Source organism: Lampris incognitus, chromosome 3 (assembly GCF_029633865.1).
Source record: "Lampris incognitus isolate fLamInc1 chromosome 3, fLamInc1.hap2, whole genome shotgun sequence".
Lineage (NCBI taxonomy): Eukaryota > Metazoa > Chordata > Actinopteri > Lampriformes > Lampridae > Lampris > Lampris incognitus.
In genome coordinates this window covers 74,654,079-74,672,096 of record NC_079213.1, presented here as the reverse complement: position 1 = coordinate 74,672,096, position 18,018 = coordinate 74,654,079, and the positions used below count along the sequence as shown (strand labels likewise).

At 40.0% G+C, this 18,018-nt stretch overlaps 2 protein-coding genes across 2 annotated transcripts; both read left to right on the top strand.

The window, feature by feature from the left end:
* Positions 1-546: 546 nt before the first annotated feature.
* On the top strand, positions 547-11,162 carry lrrc8c (leucine rich repeat containing 8 VRAC subunit C). Its single transcript, XM_056276393.1, has 3 exons — positions 547-660; positions 6,159-6,301; positions 8,208-11,162. Exons 2-3 carry the CDS (start codon positions 6,164-6,166, stop codon positions 10,470-10,472), a joined length of 2,403 nt encoding a protein of 800 aa, XP_056132368.1. The 5' UTR covers positions 547-660; positions 6,159-6,163; the 3' UTR covers positions 10,473-11,162.
* A 932-nt stretch (positions 11,163-12,094) lies between these two features.
* On the top strand, positions 12,095-16,193 carry lrrc8db (leucine rich repeat containing 8 VRAC subunit Db). Its single transcript, XM_056277624.1, has 2 exons — positions 12,095-12,167; positions 13,657-16,193. The coding sequence occupies exon 2, from the start codon at positions 13,659-13,661 to the stop codon at positions 16,191-16,193; it is 2,535 nt and encodes an 844-aa protein (XP_056133599.1). The 5' UTR covers positions 12,095-12,167; positions 13,657-13,658.
* Positions 16,194-18,018: the final 1,825 nt, after the last annotated feature.

Genomic DNA, 18,018 nt, shown 5'->3' with positions numbered 1-18,018 from the left:
AAACGTGTTGGTAGGCCTTAATTTCATATAACCTCAACTGAAATTTCTTTGTATGGAAATATGTTTTCTCATTATTTTCAGTTATAGCCTACCCGAGCTCAGGATTTTTAACAATTTTTTAATCAAGTGCACTGTTAATGCACTGTTAACGTGATTTCAAATTCACTGCCTTTTGTACAACGAATGAATAATGCAGACAAACAAGTATATAAATTGCTTTGTCTGAGTTTAAACACTGAAATGTTAGCAAACTCCATCTGGGATTACAAGATTACTGCAGACTACAGCAAACAGCAAGCCTCCCTGTTACAATGAAGAACCTGCAAGAGATTAACATCCCAGGTAAAGCTGTGAGAAGATAAACTCCAAAAGTTTTACCCTTAACGAGTGAAGCTGAAAAATTGCCAACAACTCAATCCCCCTTCCCACCCACGCACCCCCCCCCTCAAAAAAAAGTTTCTCCTCGTGTCCACAACTGAAGTCCACGCCCTGTGGTGGTGTACAAACCAGCGTACTGTATAGTGTGATTCAGGTTTCAGGAAGGCTGCCGGACATAACGGAAAAGGGGACCGCACAAGGACACCATGCTCCACAACACCATCGTGTAAGAAGCGGACTGCTCAGAGACGGACAGAAGTCGGGCTGACATTTGAACGCGAGGTAAGTCAACGGTATCCTAAATATATAAACTATTTACGGTCCTTTCCTCTTTGTGTAGAGCACACTGCCATTGGTTCCGAGTCCGACACACAGGCTTGCTTGGCGTAGCGGTGTAAGGTTACCAAAATGCTGAACTATTCCGTGTCAGAGATGATGATGATGATGATGACGACGACGACGATGATGATTAGAGAAAACGTGATGAGTCATTAATATGTTTGTACAACGCGAGTTGATAACTGCGTTGTTTACCACTGACTGTGGAGGGGCTTTTCGGATCGCATCTTAAATTTACCCTCACTGTTAACTCGAGATGTTTTTCTCCTCTCCTTTTAATGTTTCAGAGGAAGAAACAAACAAATTTCGTAGTTTCTGAGTCTGTCCTATCGACTCTGGCGGAGCAGTCTTTCTTTCATGTTTTTATGGTGTTTGCCTGTAAGCTTAATAAGACAGGATGTTGGATCTTGCGACTGGGTGTGATACAAACACGGTCTATTTCAGATTCGCACCGTTTCCTGTCAGGAAGAGACAGGGGATGAGGTCTGGTCCATGGACCCGCTCAATGGCGGCTGACTCACCCACCGGAAGCAAATCATTTTATCCAACAACCAAAGAAAGATCAAAATGAATTAGCCAGCAAAATATAGCTGCATTTTACTTTTTTGTTTTGTTTTGTCTCTTCGTCTCATAGATTCGTTGATAAGTCCATTGATGCTGCTTTATGAAAATGTATATCATAAACCACTGCTCAGTTTAAAAAGAAAGTTTAGGAAAATATGGGGTGTGTGTGTGTGTGTGTGTGTCTGTGTGTGTGTGTGTGTGTATGCACACTGCAAGTCACCCTGTTCACACACTGACACGTTGCTAATATTGTTGTTATATTGCAGAGTATCGCATGACAGAAGAGCATTAACAGTAGTATCATTATAAGCAAAACCACGAGTTCAGATCTATCCATGGGAAACTATTTGCAACACTGCTTTTTTCCCCCCACCCACCCTGTGGCATAATTCCAAATGAATGACACAACTCCGATGAACGTGTGAGAGTTTAGAGGTTGTATTTCAAAATTAAAGGTTGTATCATAGGCTTTACACCTGCCCAGAGCCATAGATATACAGCTCATCTTGGTACTTCCACTGTAAAGTTGACCGGTGAATATCGTGTAAAGTCTGCTGGCATTTTTCTTTTTCTGCTCCTCAACACCTCAGTATGGCAAGCTGTTCCATTAGTGAAGTGTGCTGTGACAGCTTTGATTTAGATTTTGAGTTGATTACAAAGTGGCGTTTTACCCGAATCAGAGACGTTTACTCGGCAAGTTCATTAAGTTGGCCCTTTGAGTTTGAATGACACCACAATCCGCTCTGGGTGATGATACTGGGATCAAGATACATCCCGTTATGGGTAAGCAAATTATTAAAGGTGAACAAAAAGAGATATAGTAATGAGCAGCATCAAGGAATTGAACTGATGAGTCATGGGAAGAAAGGAAAGCGTTGCTGTTGTTCATGCTACCGCTCTGTGGCTGTACCGGGTTGTTACTCTTACCGCCTTCATCACCACAGGTATTAGTAGCTTTAAGTCTATGCTGTATGTCAGCTGTGGAGTGAGAGCTCATTTCATTCACTAGAAAAGGGATTATTTCTCACCATGCTTGTTGTTAAGAAGAGGTGACACTACAGCACAGACAGTTCTTGTAGAAGGCACGTAAGAGTGCTTGAACAATGTAAACATCAACATCCAAAAAAACAAAATGGGAAAAGAAGGGATTTGTTTGTCCTTTTATGGGTTTTTACATGTTTATATAATTATATCTGCATTGCATTGCTGGAGGACATTGCATTTCCTAGATACAGTTTCTGGGTTGATATGTGGGTTGATGGACACTTAATGAGTATGACTATATGTTTGTTGCGCTGTGCAAAAACAGAACGAAGTGCAGGCCTGTGTCTGTCCAGAATGATATAATGGCTGTGTCAGACAGACAGTAATGAAGATATGTGGACATAAACCAACTAGTCTGCAAATTAAATAACGTTTTACTTCAATCTGTCTTATTGACTATTTCTAGGTAGGTACTAAAAAGCAGTTTTGAGTTTACAGTTAGTCTGAGGCCTTTAAAGGATTTTTTTTTTACAACTTTGGTCTTATTTTCATAGTTTTTACTATCATGCATATCAGTTGTGATATCATTTTACTCATTGGCTTAATTTTGGAGATTTTGGATATGGGACCACGGATGGACATAGCTTTACAATGGTGTCTTACGGGGTCAATGGAACACAAGCGTCAGATATGTTTCAACAAGTCCAGTTTAACCCAATTATCTAAACCATGTATTTGGAGGTGAAAACAAAAATCCAAGTTAAAAGTTATTACCTGAAATGTCTAATATTATCAGCAATGGTCCATCACAATGCCGGGTTACTTCCTGGTTCTTCCTGATTGCAGGAATTATCAGCATATACTTGCCTTAAGCAGTAGTAACCACCAATAAGCTACCCAGCCAGTGCAAGTGAGAAGTCATTATGGGAAATCATGTACAGTCTGAGGCTAAGACAAGGATGTAAAGCTGTGTCTAGCGGCGATCTCATGTCCAGAATCCCCAAAATAATGCTGGTGAGTAAAATGGTATCATAACCGATATGCACAATGGATAAAACCTACAAAAATAAGACCAAGATTGTGCAAAAAAAAAAAAAAAAAAAAAACTTTCCTTTAACAACCTCACCTGATCACACAGTAGCAAAAATAAATTAAAAAAAAACAGTTTTGACTCTTCTTTTTAGTTTCTTTGCCAGAGGAAGCAAGATTATTGTCCCCCAGTTGTTGTTTTTTAGTTTCTGAAACAGTATGCTCAATGAGACATGTTCATTTAGCCAGTTTAATACAGACCTGTGACTGTGTTAAGTTGGCATAAAAGTGGCACTCTACATGTTATTTCTCTGGTTAAGTCTCCTTGAAGATAATTATCAACCCAGGACTGGACTGAAAGGCTCTTTGTTTGCAACTAGCCATTTACCAGATTTAGTCAACTCTACAAATTGCCATCTGCTGGAGATAAACAATCGAGGCTTGACTATTGAGTTTAAGGATTAATAATTTATCCATCTATTATCCAAACCGCTTATCCTGCTGTCAGGGTCGCCGAGATGCTGGAGCCTATCCCAACAGTCATTGGGCGGCAGGCAGGGAGACACCCTGGACAGGCCGCCAGGCCATCACAGGGCTGTATCATTGTACTGCCACACGTCAGCCTTAAGAAAATGTATAATAAACCAAATGCACCAATTGGATTAATTCCAATGCTGGAAAGGTAATTCAAATCTGGTGTTCAAACAAATTTGATCGATAAGTTTATTGGTTTGTGTGGGAGGCAGTATCAAAACAGTAACCCTGGACTTTGGACAAAAACACCAAATTACTACTACAGCATTCATTTTTGGAGCTTACATTCACATCATATTTGGTGAATGTAACATTACCAGAGGATTAATTGAATCTATCCCCAACAGAAAGCCGAACCGCAATTTCCAAGGGACGTAACATCTGTTTGCCAGTCTTTCCAGGGTCAATTTTTTATTGTGTTATGGTGAGTTTTAGATGAGATATGGTGGGTTTGTATGCAGATGTAAGTCTCTTCACTTCAGTTGAAACCTTCAAGGCTTTCTCCCCTTCTTGCGTAGTGACTGCCCCTCACCAGAGAAGGCGATGAATCTGCACATGGCATCATCGTCATCTATAATTTTGACGATGATGTTAAAGTTTGATTAATCATTTAATCAAACTTTATTTATATATAGCATATTTTGTGCATGACAATGAAATGCAATTCAATTTACATGAAAACAGCTAAAAAAACAAAAACAAAAACATTAATAGCATGAGAAAGATGCATATACATATTCAACCTACAACATATAAAACAGGGCTTCTCAAAGTCCAGCCATTGGTCCGCACTTGGACCAAACGGCAAGTCAATCCAGACCCATCCCATACCTCGCGCTATGAATACAATATGTTATGAAGTGTAACGTTTTCTATTTTGTGTGTTGTAGTTGCTGAGTTCATGCATTAACGTTGCACCACAGAATTTGCTTTGGGTTGGTGTGAAGCTTTTATTGCACTTACAGTAAAGTAAACGTGTAGTTGTTGTCAACTGGAGTATCGTTATCTTCACTTCACCTGGTTCACTGTACTGTCTCTCCTCTGCACTGTGTGTGTGTGTGTGTGTGTGTGTGTGTGTGTGTGTGTGTGTGTGTGTGTGTGTGTGTGTGTGTGTGTGTGTGTGTGTGAACCACTGAGAGGAGAGGAGAGGAGAGAAACCAGTGTGACCATAAATGACAGTAACGAGTAGCCTACTGGTACAGGAGTTTTCGTGAGGGTTAGAGCCAATCAGAGGAAGCGTAGGGTGGGTCTTCACAGAACATTATAACAGTAATAACTTATAACAAAAGTTTTAAGTGAGTTGCTTAAATGTTGTTTTGTCAGTCGTTCCGGATCTCTCACCTTGATTAAAAACCAGATACAGATCTTTGAGAAATAAGTTTGAGAACCCCTGATATAAAGTATAGATAGATTGATTGATTGATTGATTGATTGATTGATTGATTGATTGGTTGATTAATCAATCTATCTTTCTATCTTTGAACTATCTATCTTAAAGGACAACTTCGAACCCTGGTTGGGGTAAGGGCCAAATGGGCTTATACATGCATATGAGTGCTGATGTGCAGGGGGTTTGGAGTCGGCCCCAGTTGGACATGAGCTCTGTTTCAGCTAAAGGAAGAGTGAATATCTGAGTTTTATGTTAGTGGCTGATTTTGGGGTTGTGGTAGGGAGTTGATACATGCTTGTGAGACGATGAAAAAAAAAAGAAAAAGAAATTATACATGAGGGACAATTTAGTATGGCCGATTCACCTGACCTACATGTCTTTGGGCTGTTGGAGGAAACCGGAGCACCTGGAGGAAATCCACGCAGACACGGGGAGAACATACATACTAAATTGTCCCTAGGTGTGAATGTGTGTGTGTGTGTGGGCCCTGTGATGGCCTGGCAGCCTGTCCAGGGTGTCTCCCCGCCTGCCGCCCAATGACTGCTGGGATAGGCTCCAGCATCCCCATGACCCTGAGTAAGAATAAGCGGTTTGGATAATGAATGAATGAATGAATTATACTTGAGGATGTTAAGAATATTATTAAGCTTTATTAATGGGGAGACTTCAGCAGCATCATGACTTCAATTATAAAAACAAATCCAAGTATACAAACTAATACAAAATAATCCACACCATGGATAGCCTTACTCACGTTGGTAGACCTCACTTGTTTTTAAAAACACGAGCCCGAACATTTACATTAGTACATTTTTTACACACTGAGTAACATCCTATAATTCAAGTGTTATAACCTTTTTTTTAATGTTTTATCAATCCTTTCTCGAATTTTATCCATGGAAAATAACGTGGTTTGGTCCTTCAATCATTGTCCCAACAGGTACCATGATTCCTGTGACGGAGTTCAGACAGTTCTCCGAGCAGCAGCCAGCCTTGCGTGTGCTGAAACCGTGGTGGGATGTGTTCACCGACTACCTCTCAGTAGTCATGCTAATGATTGGTGTGTTTGGATGCACACTCCAGGTCAGAGGCATCACTTCACCCGTGTTTTTCAAGAATGTGTTAATATTGGGAAAGATTTTATAATTCTTTCACGTCAGCTAATGTTGCCCATATTTCACACTGTCCAAAGATGAAAACAAAAATCTAATGCATGAACTAATCATAGCATCTTCATAACGCACTAGCAGAGGTTGAAAATGTTCTCACCAAAACAACCAACATGATCTGATCTTTACGATATAATCGATGATGAAATATAAGATATTTTATGATATGATACATGTGATAAACAAATGTCAAATAAACGAATCTTACTCACGAAAATTAGCAAATGTCCTAATTTTAAGCGAACATACAAACATACACTCTTGGCCGCTGCCACAAATCGCCACAAAATAAACTCAATTTCACAAATAAATCAAATTTTTTACTTTGTTTTTGAAATATTTTTCGAACTGTGCAATCATTGGAAAGTGCTGAATCTAAAGATGCCTTTCTTTTTGTTCTACAATGAGTATTTCTGGAGTTTTAAGCAAACATACAAACATACACTCTCACTTTATATATATATATATATATATATATATATATATATATATATATATATATATATATATATATATGTGTGTGTGCCTTATATATATAGGATGACAGCACTCTTAAGTGTGTCAATACATGTTTTTGGTGCACCCTGTCTGCTATGAACATGCATGATGACAGCAGAAACATCAATAAAGAGAAGCTGCAGTGCACTGTAATTAACACAGGTCTACCTAATTAGCACTGCAGCTGCAGCTCTTTTTAGATAATGTGTTTGGACTAGATTGATAGACAATGGAAAAAGTAATCACTACTGTAACATGCTGTGTTTGTTATGATAATTACTGCTTTATCCCCATCTTGGCATATCCTCAGACCCTGTTGCAAAGTTAAGTTTTAGAATCTGTGCTTTACAACCAGACCTGTGTGTTTCAAAGTAAGCATTCAGCACAGCAGGAATTTACTAGTGGAAACTTTTGCCCACCCACCCTTTTTTGTAAACATTAGATTCCAAAGGCTAGTGTCCTGTCACATTACTTATTTTGCTGCACTAAAAAGAAAAAAAGGAACTTAGTGGAAACTCTGGAAATTATACCAATTGCCAGGTACAGGGTCATTTGTTTCTGTGTGGAGATATTATTTGTTACCCTTGGGGATTACTCTCCATGTCAATGTTTTGAAATGTTATAATTGTTAGTAATTAGTGTAGACAATTAATTATATGAGCCATCTGATAAACTTGAACTATGAACAGATATTTTTTTGTGTGTAATTCTTTGATTTCCTGGAATTATAAGAGCTGTATTGTCTCATTTCAACGAGGCTGGCTGAAACAATGAACAGCCTTGTACCAAATTTCCTAATAGCTTGACACAAACGTCCTAGACAGTCTTGAGAATGTAAAAGAGAGATTGATTTGCTGATTTGCTCCTCAGAGACCTCAGCAGGCCCCACTTTGCAGTTTCAGCTGTATTGTGCCGCAGTATGTCCTAAGTTGTGCCATGTTTGCCAAATAGTAGTTAAGTGATTTTGCGACATTTCATATTTGAAGCATTACTCAATCATCAATCAAAAAGTAGTGTTTCATCTCAAGTTGTACTGCAGTGCACTGAGTTGAGTTTACTGTAGCTAATACAGTACACAAAATGTTGAGCATTAAGCTTGCCACCAGTTAATGTGACTGATTATTTCTGTTTAAGTCATAGCATAGCACTTTGTGTCAACTGTTATTGTCAGTTGTTTACCATACCGACAAACACATTCTATACAGAACTGCAAATTAACATCTCAAATGGCATCTTGTGGCAGATACTATTACAAAAATGTCTTTTTGTTTCAATTTCATTTTAGTTTGTCTTGATTTCTTTGTATTTTATTGTCATTACAGGTAATGCAAGACAAAATCATTTGCCTTCCTCAAAGAACATCATTGCCCAACCAAACCATGCCTACGCAGAACAAAAGCGAAAATTACATGGAGTCACTGCTACCCGTGCAGTCCCATTTGTCACCTCTTCCGAAAGAAATGAAGGGCTTGAAGACTGATCTGGATCTTCAGCAGTACAGTTTCATCAATCAAATGTGTTATGAGAAGGCTCTGCACTGGTATGCCAAATATTTCCCTTATCTGGTTCTTATACACACCCTCATTTTTATGGTGTGTAGCAACTTCTGGTTCAAATTTCCTGGGTCTAGTTCAAAAATTGAACATTTCATTTCCATTCTTGGGAAATGTTTTGACTCTCCCTGGACCACACGGGCCTTGTCTGAGGTGTCTGGAGAAAATCCGGAGGAAAAAGATCACAAAAAAAACAGCACTAATAGGTCTAATATCAATGTACCCCCCGGGGAAGGCAATTTAGAGAAGACCCAGTCCCTCAGGTCTATCCCAGAAAAGATTGTAGTTGACAAGCCAACTGCTAGTGCTCTTGATAAAAAGGAAGGAGAACAAGCTAAAGCGCTTTTTGAAAAGGTAAAGAAGTTTCGTTTGCACGTGGAGGAGGGGGATATTCTCTACATAATGTATGTTCGTCAGACCGTGTTCAAGGTGCTTAAATTTCTCTTGATCATTGCATACAATAGTGTTTTAGTGTCTGAAGTCCAGATCACAGTAACTTGCAATGTTGACATACAGGACATGACAGGCTATAAACATTTTTCATGCAATCACACCATGGCCCATCTGTTCTCCAAGCTCTCCTATTGTTATCTGTGCTTTGTGGTTGTCTATGGATTAACAAGTCTTTATACCTCCTACTGGCTGTTTTACCGCTCCCTGAAGGAATACTCCTTTGAGTATGTGCGACAGGAAACCGGTATTAATGACATTCCAGATGTCAAGAATGACTTTGCTTTCATGCTACACATGATTGACCAGTATGACCCGTTGTATTCGAAAAGATTTGCAGTTTTTCTTTCCGAAGTCAGTGAGAACAAACTGAAACAGCTTAATCTAAACCATGAGTGGACTGCTGAGAAGCTGCGTCAGAGACTGCAGACTAACGCTAACAACAGAATTGAGCTTCAGCTGTTCATGCTTTCTGGGCTACCAGACACCATTTTTGAGGTGACAGAGCTCCAGTCACTCAAGTTAGAGATCATCAACAACGTCACTATCCCTGCCTCCATCTCTCAGCTGGATGACCTTCAGGAGCTGTCCCTTTACCAATGCTGTTTGAAGTTGCACACAACAGCTACCTCCTTCCTCAAAGAGAACCTGAAAGTTCTTCGTGTGAAGTTTGACGATAGCAGGGAGCTTCCACACTGGATGTATGGCCTGCGTAATTTAGAGGAGCTCTACCTCAGCGGATCATTAAGTCCAGATGCCTCGAAGAATATAGTTCTTGAGTCACTGCGTGAGCTCAAATGTTTGAAAACTCTCTCCCTCAAGAGTAATTTGACCAAGATCCCTCAGTCAATTGTAGATGTTTCTAGTCATTTGCAACGGTTGTACATATACAATGATGGCACCAAACTAGTTATGCTCAACAACCTGAAAAAGATGATCAATCTGACAGAGCTTGAGCTTGTGCGTTGTGATCTGGAACGAATTCCACATGCTGTCTTTAGCCTCACAAACCTTCAGGAGCTTGATTTGAAAGAGAATAATCTTCGTTCCATAGAGGAGATTGTTAGCTTTCAGCATCTTCGCAAACTCATCTGCCTTAAGCTTTGGTACAACAGCATCATGTACATTCCAGAGCACATCAAAAAGCTTGGTAGCCTTGAGCGCCTCTACTTCAGCTTCAACAAGATTGAAATATTGCCCTCACACTTGTTCTTATGCAACAAGCTGCGCTACCTGGACCTGTCCAACAATGACATTCGATTCATCCCTCCAGAAATTGGAGTTCTGCAGAGTCTACAGTATTTCTCTGTCACCTGCAACAAAATAGAAAACTTGCCAGATGAACTCTTCTTCTGCAAAAAGCTCAAAACACTAAAACTTGGTAAGAACATGCTGTCCTTACTCTCACCAAAAATTTCCTATCTGCTTCTACTAACACACTTAGAGCTCAAAGGCAACCACTTTGAGGTCTTACCACCAGAGCTTGGTTGCTGTCGGGCCTTGAAGCGCAGTGGCCTTATAGTGGAAGATGCACTGTTTGAGACATTACCTTCAGATATCAGGGACCAAATGAAGGCTGAGTGAGATGCCTATTTTAGCCAAAGTGCCCACTCTTCCTATTGTCTTCTAAAACTTAGTTTTTGCTTTATATGCTATATAAAGCTATATATGCTATATTAGCTCATTATCATGCTCAAGTATTATAATACAGTACTTTTCCGGACTACTGTTTCGATGTCGAGAGTTGGTCAACTTTACATGACTGAGGAGAAAATCACATAGGTAGAATTATCATAACAATACAGCTGAATTGTAAGAATGTCATTAATGAGCTGCTAAAGTTTGTTCAGTCATTGTAATTCATTATTTTTTACTACACATAAGCCTACCGAGTACAATACTTTTTTTTAAAAAGCAAACTAGTTATCAGAGAAGGTCTGTAGAATTATTTGACTTTTCAGAATTTCAGTAACATCTGCAGTGAAATCTTGACTATTAGACTAATGCTGTATTGAACAGATTTTGTGTAACCCGTGCTTTGTTTGCTTCAGAGACTTGTCATTTACACAGGCAATTGCAGGGGGAATGCAAAACAGCATAGGGTTTGTTGCACACAAGACATCTTGGGTAAATAAATGCTCTTAAAGGTGCCATATGCTAAAGGGAAGAATATGCTGTTTATCATACGTTCTTGAAATGTACATAAGAAATGTGTAGCCTATTAGAAAAATATGTATTTTTATAAGCATTTTTTCCATGTTGAATAATAAAACATCTGGTTTATTTGTATTTGATGCCTCTATGTCAGTGTTTTCAAAATTATTATTATTATTTTTTTATCCATATATCTGTCAACTACTTTTTAGGTTGCTTGAACACAAAATGGCTAACAAACATCAGAATTTTTTCACAAATTGTAGCTGGAAGGTAGACTTGTTAACTCTTATAAAATTATGGAGAAAAGTAAGCAAGAATCAGAGATATTATATGTGGTCAGCTCTGATGTTGTATTCCTCGTGTCTCAGGCTTGAGAAAATGTTGCTTTGAATGAAATCCTGCGCTGTATTGAAACTCCTGCTATGTTTGAATTCACCCCCAGTTTGGCGCAACCGCACCGAAGGCGTGCACCCCTCTTGCCAACCAAGTGTAGATCAAATCACAGAAAGTTGAATCGGTTCCCTGTGACGAAAGCGTTCACAAACATTTGATTGGCTAACTCTAAACCCTAACGCCGCCCTAACTCTAACTTCAACCAATCGGAGGGCAGAGTTCTTGTGTCCGTAGACATGCTCTCGGAAACCACGTGTACAGCGAGGACCGCCGATTCAGTTTTCCGGCGAGCGGCATACTAATAATAATAAGACCTGCGAAAGTTGATTTCTGTCGACCCGATGCCCTAACATTAGCCTGAAGCAGAGACGGCAGTTGCAGTCACAGTAGTTAAAGCTGAGGGTTAGGGTTAATTAACATAGCAGTGCGTGAGAACGCCACACAGCCGGTCGGCAACCTTCGTATTGTCACGTGGTTTCCGACAGAACGTGTACGGAACCCCCCCCCCCCCGCAGCCGCACCGCTCCGCTCGTGTTGGCCATGTCGCAGGCAGCGTCGCTCCGGAGGACCCGACCATCTGAGGAGCGGTGGGGGAAGTTTTGCCCATCAGACCCCACGGTCGAGTTGATGAGAAGAAAGAACGGCTTTGTCACGGTGTCGAAACATGGGATGTAAAATGAAACCTTGCTCGGTGCTAGTATCAAGATAAGTGGATCAAATTATCAGAAGGTGCGTATGAACACACAAGCCTACATATTGCACATAGTCGTCATCAAGGCTACGCATCAGTACAGGTCTCCTTCCAGAAACGTTGGCCCGATGTCGAAATCATACAGCAATTTGCGCTATGATGCGAAAACTAAACTGCTGCAAGCGGCCAGACAAAAAAACAAAAACAAAACAAAGCAAAAAAATAAATAAATAAATAAAACGCAAATATGCCGCTAACTTGAAGCGACTAACCCCCATACTGGCTATGAATTTTTGACGGAGCTCAGATTTAGTGTTAAGTCCTTATGAGAATAAGCCTCACCTCTGAACGAGTCGTATGGATGCGCCTTGTTGTGGCCGGTCTTAACCGGCAACCCGATTTTGCAGCCTTCTTGAAATTGAACTTAGCTAAATTCTCTCTGACATAATAAAGATTTAGTGAAAGAAGGGAGTACCTGCAACGTGTTTTGGCGGTGACTTGCATGTTGGGGAAGCGAGGAATACCAATTCAAGGTCATGACGAAACAGCTGAAATACAAAGGCAATTTCCTCGAGTGCATAACACTTTTAGAGACAGTTTGATTCCTGTGATGGACTGGCGGCCTGTCCAGGGTGTCTCCCTGCCTGCCGCCCAATGACTGCTGGAATAGGCTCCAGCATCCCCGCGACCCTGTGTAGGATAAGCGGTTTGGATAATGGATGAAAAAAAAACCGATAGTAGTGGGCACAGTGTATGTTATTATATAGTGATAAATAAAGAGGAAGCTAAAGTCACGGATCATCATTAGGCATCCAACTACCAATGGGTAATATTTGAAGAAAAACAATTTATGTATTTTTCCATTCAATTATACTATTCTATATGACGTGTTTCATTTTAATACCATTTACTTTGATGTAACTGATTTACATTATGTAATGAAGATTTGTGACAGCCCTAAAAAGGCAGCAGTCTGCAAATAAAAAGGAGGATAAATGCTCCATACACCACTGAGGTTATATGCAAACAATGATACAAGTGCACTACAAATCACATGATTTAATGACAGGGAATTCCCTAAATGTTACGTGAAGGCAAGCAATAACTTTATTTGTAGCCTATAGAACATGCAACAGTATGTCGCTAACCTCACTTGTCGATGATTATAGGGAGGGAAAGCCAAAGCTTTTTTTTTCTGGATGTCTCTGTACGCTCAAGTGCGTAGGACAATTCATTATGAGTGAAATAAATAAAGGAAACACTACGGCACACCTACCTGGCCATTGGTGTAATGTAACATTTATGTGTAGAGATTGATTTGCAGGTAGTTTTGCGTCAGAGATTGGAAACTGTGATACATGGATAATACTGATGGTTTTATCTTTGTAAGGGTGGCATCAAAATGGTAGCTCATCGTTCAAATCAGCTCTTGATTTAAAGAAAAGCCATTTGATACATAGTAATGGGGTTAGAGATAAGGCGAGCCAAATACTTTATTGCTCACTGATGTGCAATCTTTTGTTGCAGGAATGTTCACTCTAACAGAAGTTGCTTCCCTGAATGACATCCAGCCAACTTATCGGATTCTGAAACCATGGTGGGATGTCTTCATGGATTACCTTGGCGTTGTCATGCTGATGTTGGCGATTTTCGCTGGAACAATGCAATTAACGAAAGACCAAGTCGTTTGCCTTCCTGTTTTGGAACAGACACCAGGGGAGCAAGGGGGCTTCTCGGGACAAGAGCCAGCAGAGGCATCTGCTGACACATGGAATGGAGAGAACAGGCTCACACTAGATGCAGCACCTCTGATGGCTAAAGATTTGCCTGAGGATATTGTCCATAAAATTCACTTGACACAGACAGATACTCCTGGGCAGCGTCTTCCCACAGGTGTCAGGACCAAACTGGATTTTCAGCAGTATGTTTTTGTCAATCAGATGTGCTACCATGTGGCCCTTCCCTGGTATTCAAAATACTTTCCTTACCTCGCTCTAATCCACACCATTGTATTAATGGTCAGTAGCAACTTCTGGTTCAAATACCCAAAGACAAGTTCAAAAGTTGAACATTTTGTTTCAATACTGGGAAAATGTTTTGAATCACCTTGGACAACGAAAGCATTGTCTGAGACAGCATGTGAAGACTCAGAAGAGAACAAGCAGAGACTTGCTGGTCCCCCCTCGCTTCCTAAACATTTCTCAATGAGCAGTGAGGAGGGAAGTCCAAACCAGTCCACACCAATGCTTGCAAAATCCAGTGTTAAGTTTTCTGCCGAAAAGCTTGTGATTGAAGTTCCATCCATGACCATACTGGACAAGAAAGATGGCGAGCAGGCAAAGGCCCTATTTGAAAAAGTGAGGAAATTCCGTGCCCATGTGGAAGACAGTGACATGATATACAAGCTCTATGTTGCTCAAACAGTGATCAAAACTGTGAAGTTCATCTTGATCCTGTGCTACACAATGACATTTGTTGCTGCTATAGATTTTGACCATGTGTGTGAGCCAGAAATAAAACATTTGACTGGGTATGCTACATTCCATTGTACACACAACATGGCATTCATGTTAAAGAAACTGCTCATCAGTTATATTGCTATCATATGTGTTTATGGTGTAGTTTGCATTTACACACTATTCTGGCTCTTTCGGCGACCTCTCAAAGAGTATTCTTTTGAAAAAGTCAGAGAGGAGAGCAGCTTCAGTGACATCCCTGATGTGAAGAATGACTTTGCTTTTCTCCTGCATATGGTTGATCAGTATGACCAATTGTATTCAAAGCGTTTTGGAGTCTTTCTCTCTGAGGTTAGTGAAAACAAGCTACGGGAAATCAGCCTGAACCATGAGTGGACCTTTGAGATACTGCGGCAGCATGTAACACGCAATGCTCAGGAAAAGTTGGAACTGCATCTCTTCATGCTGTCCGGAGTGCCAGATGCTGTGTTTGACCTCACTGATTTGGAAATCCTTAAACTAGAATTGATTCCTGAAGCCAGGATAACTGCTAAGATTTCACAAATGATAAACCTCCAGGAGCTGCACTTCTATCATTGTCCTGCCAAAGTAGAGCAAACTGCTTTCATCTTTCTTCGTGACCATCTCCGGTGCCTTCATGTTAAATTTACAGATGTTGCTGAGATACCCACCTGGGTATACTTGTTGAAAAATTTAAGGGAACTGTACTTGGTCGGTAACCTGAATTCTGAAAACAACAAAATGATTGGACTCGAGTCTCTCAGAGACCTCAGACACTTAAAGATTTTGCATCTCAAAAGCAACCTAACAAAAGTTCCTACAAACATAACCGATCTCTCTCCACACCTCATCAAGTTGGTTGTCCATAATGATGGTACAAAACTCTTGGTACTGAATAGTTTGAAGAAAATGATGAATCTCGCAGAACTGGAGCTTCATAATTGTGAACTGGAGCGAATCCCTCATGCCATCTTCAGTTTGACCAACCTGCAGGAGCTTGACCTTAAATCAAATAACATTCGTACCATTGAAGAAGTTATTAGTTTTCAGCATCTCAAAAGGCTGACTTGCCTCAAACTGTGGCACAACAAGATAATCAACATCCCATTGTCAATAAGCCATGTCAAAAACCTCGAGTCACTCTATCTTTCACACAACAAGCTTGAGTCCCTGCCCTCATCTTTATTCACTCTGCTTAAGTTGCGGTACCTTGATATTAGCCACAACTCAATAGTGGTGATACCACTGGAGGTGGGTTTTTTACAGAACCTCCAACATTTTGCAATTGCAGGCAACAAAGTTGAGGTGGTGCCTAAGCAATTGTTCAAGTGCACCAAACTGAGGACATTGTGTCTTGGCCATAACTGTATCTCTGCCCTTCCAGAGAAAGTTAGCCAACTAGTGCAGCTGACACATCTCGAACTTAAGGGAAATTGTCTCGACCGCCTCCCGGCTCAGCTCGGGCAGTGTCATCTGCTTCGCAGAAACTGCCTAATCGTGGAGGACCACCTCTTTGACTCGCTCCCATTGGAGGTCAAGGACAACATCAATCAGGAATCCACTGTTTCTTTTGCAAACGGGGTATAAATAAATTTAGTGATGCTTTGTCACACCTTACAGGGGATCACAATTTTTGATTCAAGAATTTGTTTCATAATGTGTATAAAAGGAACCACTACATGTCATGTGAAAGAGAGGTTTTGCTCAGGGTAGTTTCCTCTCAACAGTCAATGTGTGTTTACAGTTTCCAGATATTTTTTACTCTAAAGCGTGAACATACAGTAGCAACGTGCATACTAGGTAGGTACCAAAGGGAAAATATTAGGTGACTAACCACAGGTATTATGTTTCTATAGTTGTGTTATTGTTGGTGTTTTGCAAAAAATGTTAATCATTTGTCCAAGGAATAGCAATGCCTCATGCTGTATCTGCCAGTATTTGTAGATGTGCGTGTGTTTTAAATTATTCACTTGTGCACTGCTTTTTCCTGTATAAATATATAATTACCAGTTGATAGACTCCACTAATAGTTTCCATAGTTTTTATGCCATGTTCATGCCATATCACTGTTTTTTTTTAATCTCTATTATATTCACACAATCCTCCTTTTTGTGGAATTTTGAATGTTTCCTTTGGTTTTATTAAGATTAACCTGAGGTTTACCTTTAAGGTTTAATGACCGATGTCATTGGGCATTTGGCCCCCTGTGCACAAATTGCACACAATGACTACGATAAGGAGCAAGAAAGACAGCAGAACTGTCAAGGTATAATTTGTAATAATGGTATATGTTATGCAAAGAACATATTTCTGTTTAAAGTTACATACAACACACTCTCGCAGAACGTACCAGAACCTAACTAATTATTGTTATGTCTTGTTTCTTACAATGTAGAGGTCTTCCATGTTTCAGAGAGACATTTAGTTTTGTTCAGAGGAGCAGTTGGGTTTCTCAACTGTAGTAGTGAGGTAGAATGTATAGTTCTTGAGTTGACTGTGTGTATAGAAACACCTTCACAATACCCGGTCTCTATTTCTTTAAAGTTAATATTCAAACTAAGAATTGCACTGCAACGCTTTTTTTGCACAGCCAAGAAAATGTTTTGAACTCCTGTAAATAGATGTGCAGCGGAACTATCTAGTATGAAAATACTTGACCCCATAACACGAAAGTAACATTTTTTTTCCAAAAGTGCCAAAACATGCACAATCATTCGCTCCAAGGAAATGATGGGAGGACAAAAATTAATAATTAAAAAAAGAATACTCTCATGAAAATTGCTGAGAAAATAACCTATTTTTTTCACATTGTCTTCTCTCTAATCACTGTATGGTGTTTTGATGATTCAGCTTGCACTGGAGAATTGGGCGAGGCATGTTTAAAAGCTTAAATATATGCAGAGTACTGGCAGTTGGTCTTTATGTCAAATTGCCATGCTGAAGTCACAACATCACAACATGCAATGCTCCCTTCAAAGTTATTGCAGAAATGTCAACAATCATACTGCACTGTGTTTTTGTTTTTTTCCTTATGTCTATTTATGTTGCCAAAACCTTCAGCGCTGTGCAATGAGATAACATGTGTGGACATGTCTTGTTCTGTCAGCCATGCAATGTTGTCCACTTGCAGAACCCTTGGCTATTTCATTTATCCGATTTCTATTTTCAGGAGCGTCTTCAAAATACAGAGAATGTCGGCCAGAATGTTTACTGCTGTATGTGCACTACACTCACCGATGTTGTTTATTCAGACAGGGGAATACAACACCTTTTTCAAGACCGTGATTTTGTGAGCTGAATTTTATTTCAAACTGTGATTGATGGGGTTATGTGAGCTAGAATGACACCTTAATTAAATTGTTTCGATGACTGTGTCCGCCTTATTCAATTGTGATGAAGTATCTCACCGACT

Bases quoted from the DNA above. Each gene is read 5' to 3' on its own strand.
- lrrc8c (XM_056276393.1), top strand. From the start codon at position 6,164: ATGATTCCTGTGACGGAGTTCAGACAGTTCTCCGAGCAGCAGCCAGCC. The intron at 6,302-8,207 runs GTCAGAGGCATC...TTGTCATTACAG, and splicing joins TGTTTGGATGCACACTCCAG to GTAATGCAAGACAAAATCAT.
- lrrc8db (XM_056277624.1), top strand. From the start codon at position 13,659: ATGTTCACTCTAACAGAAGTTGCTTCCCTGAATGACATCCAGCCAACT.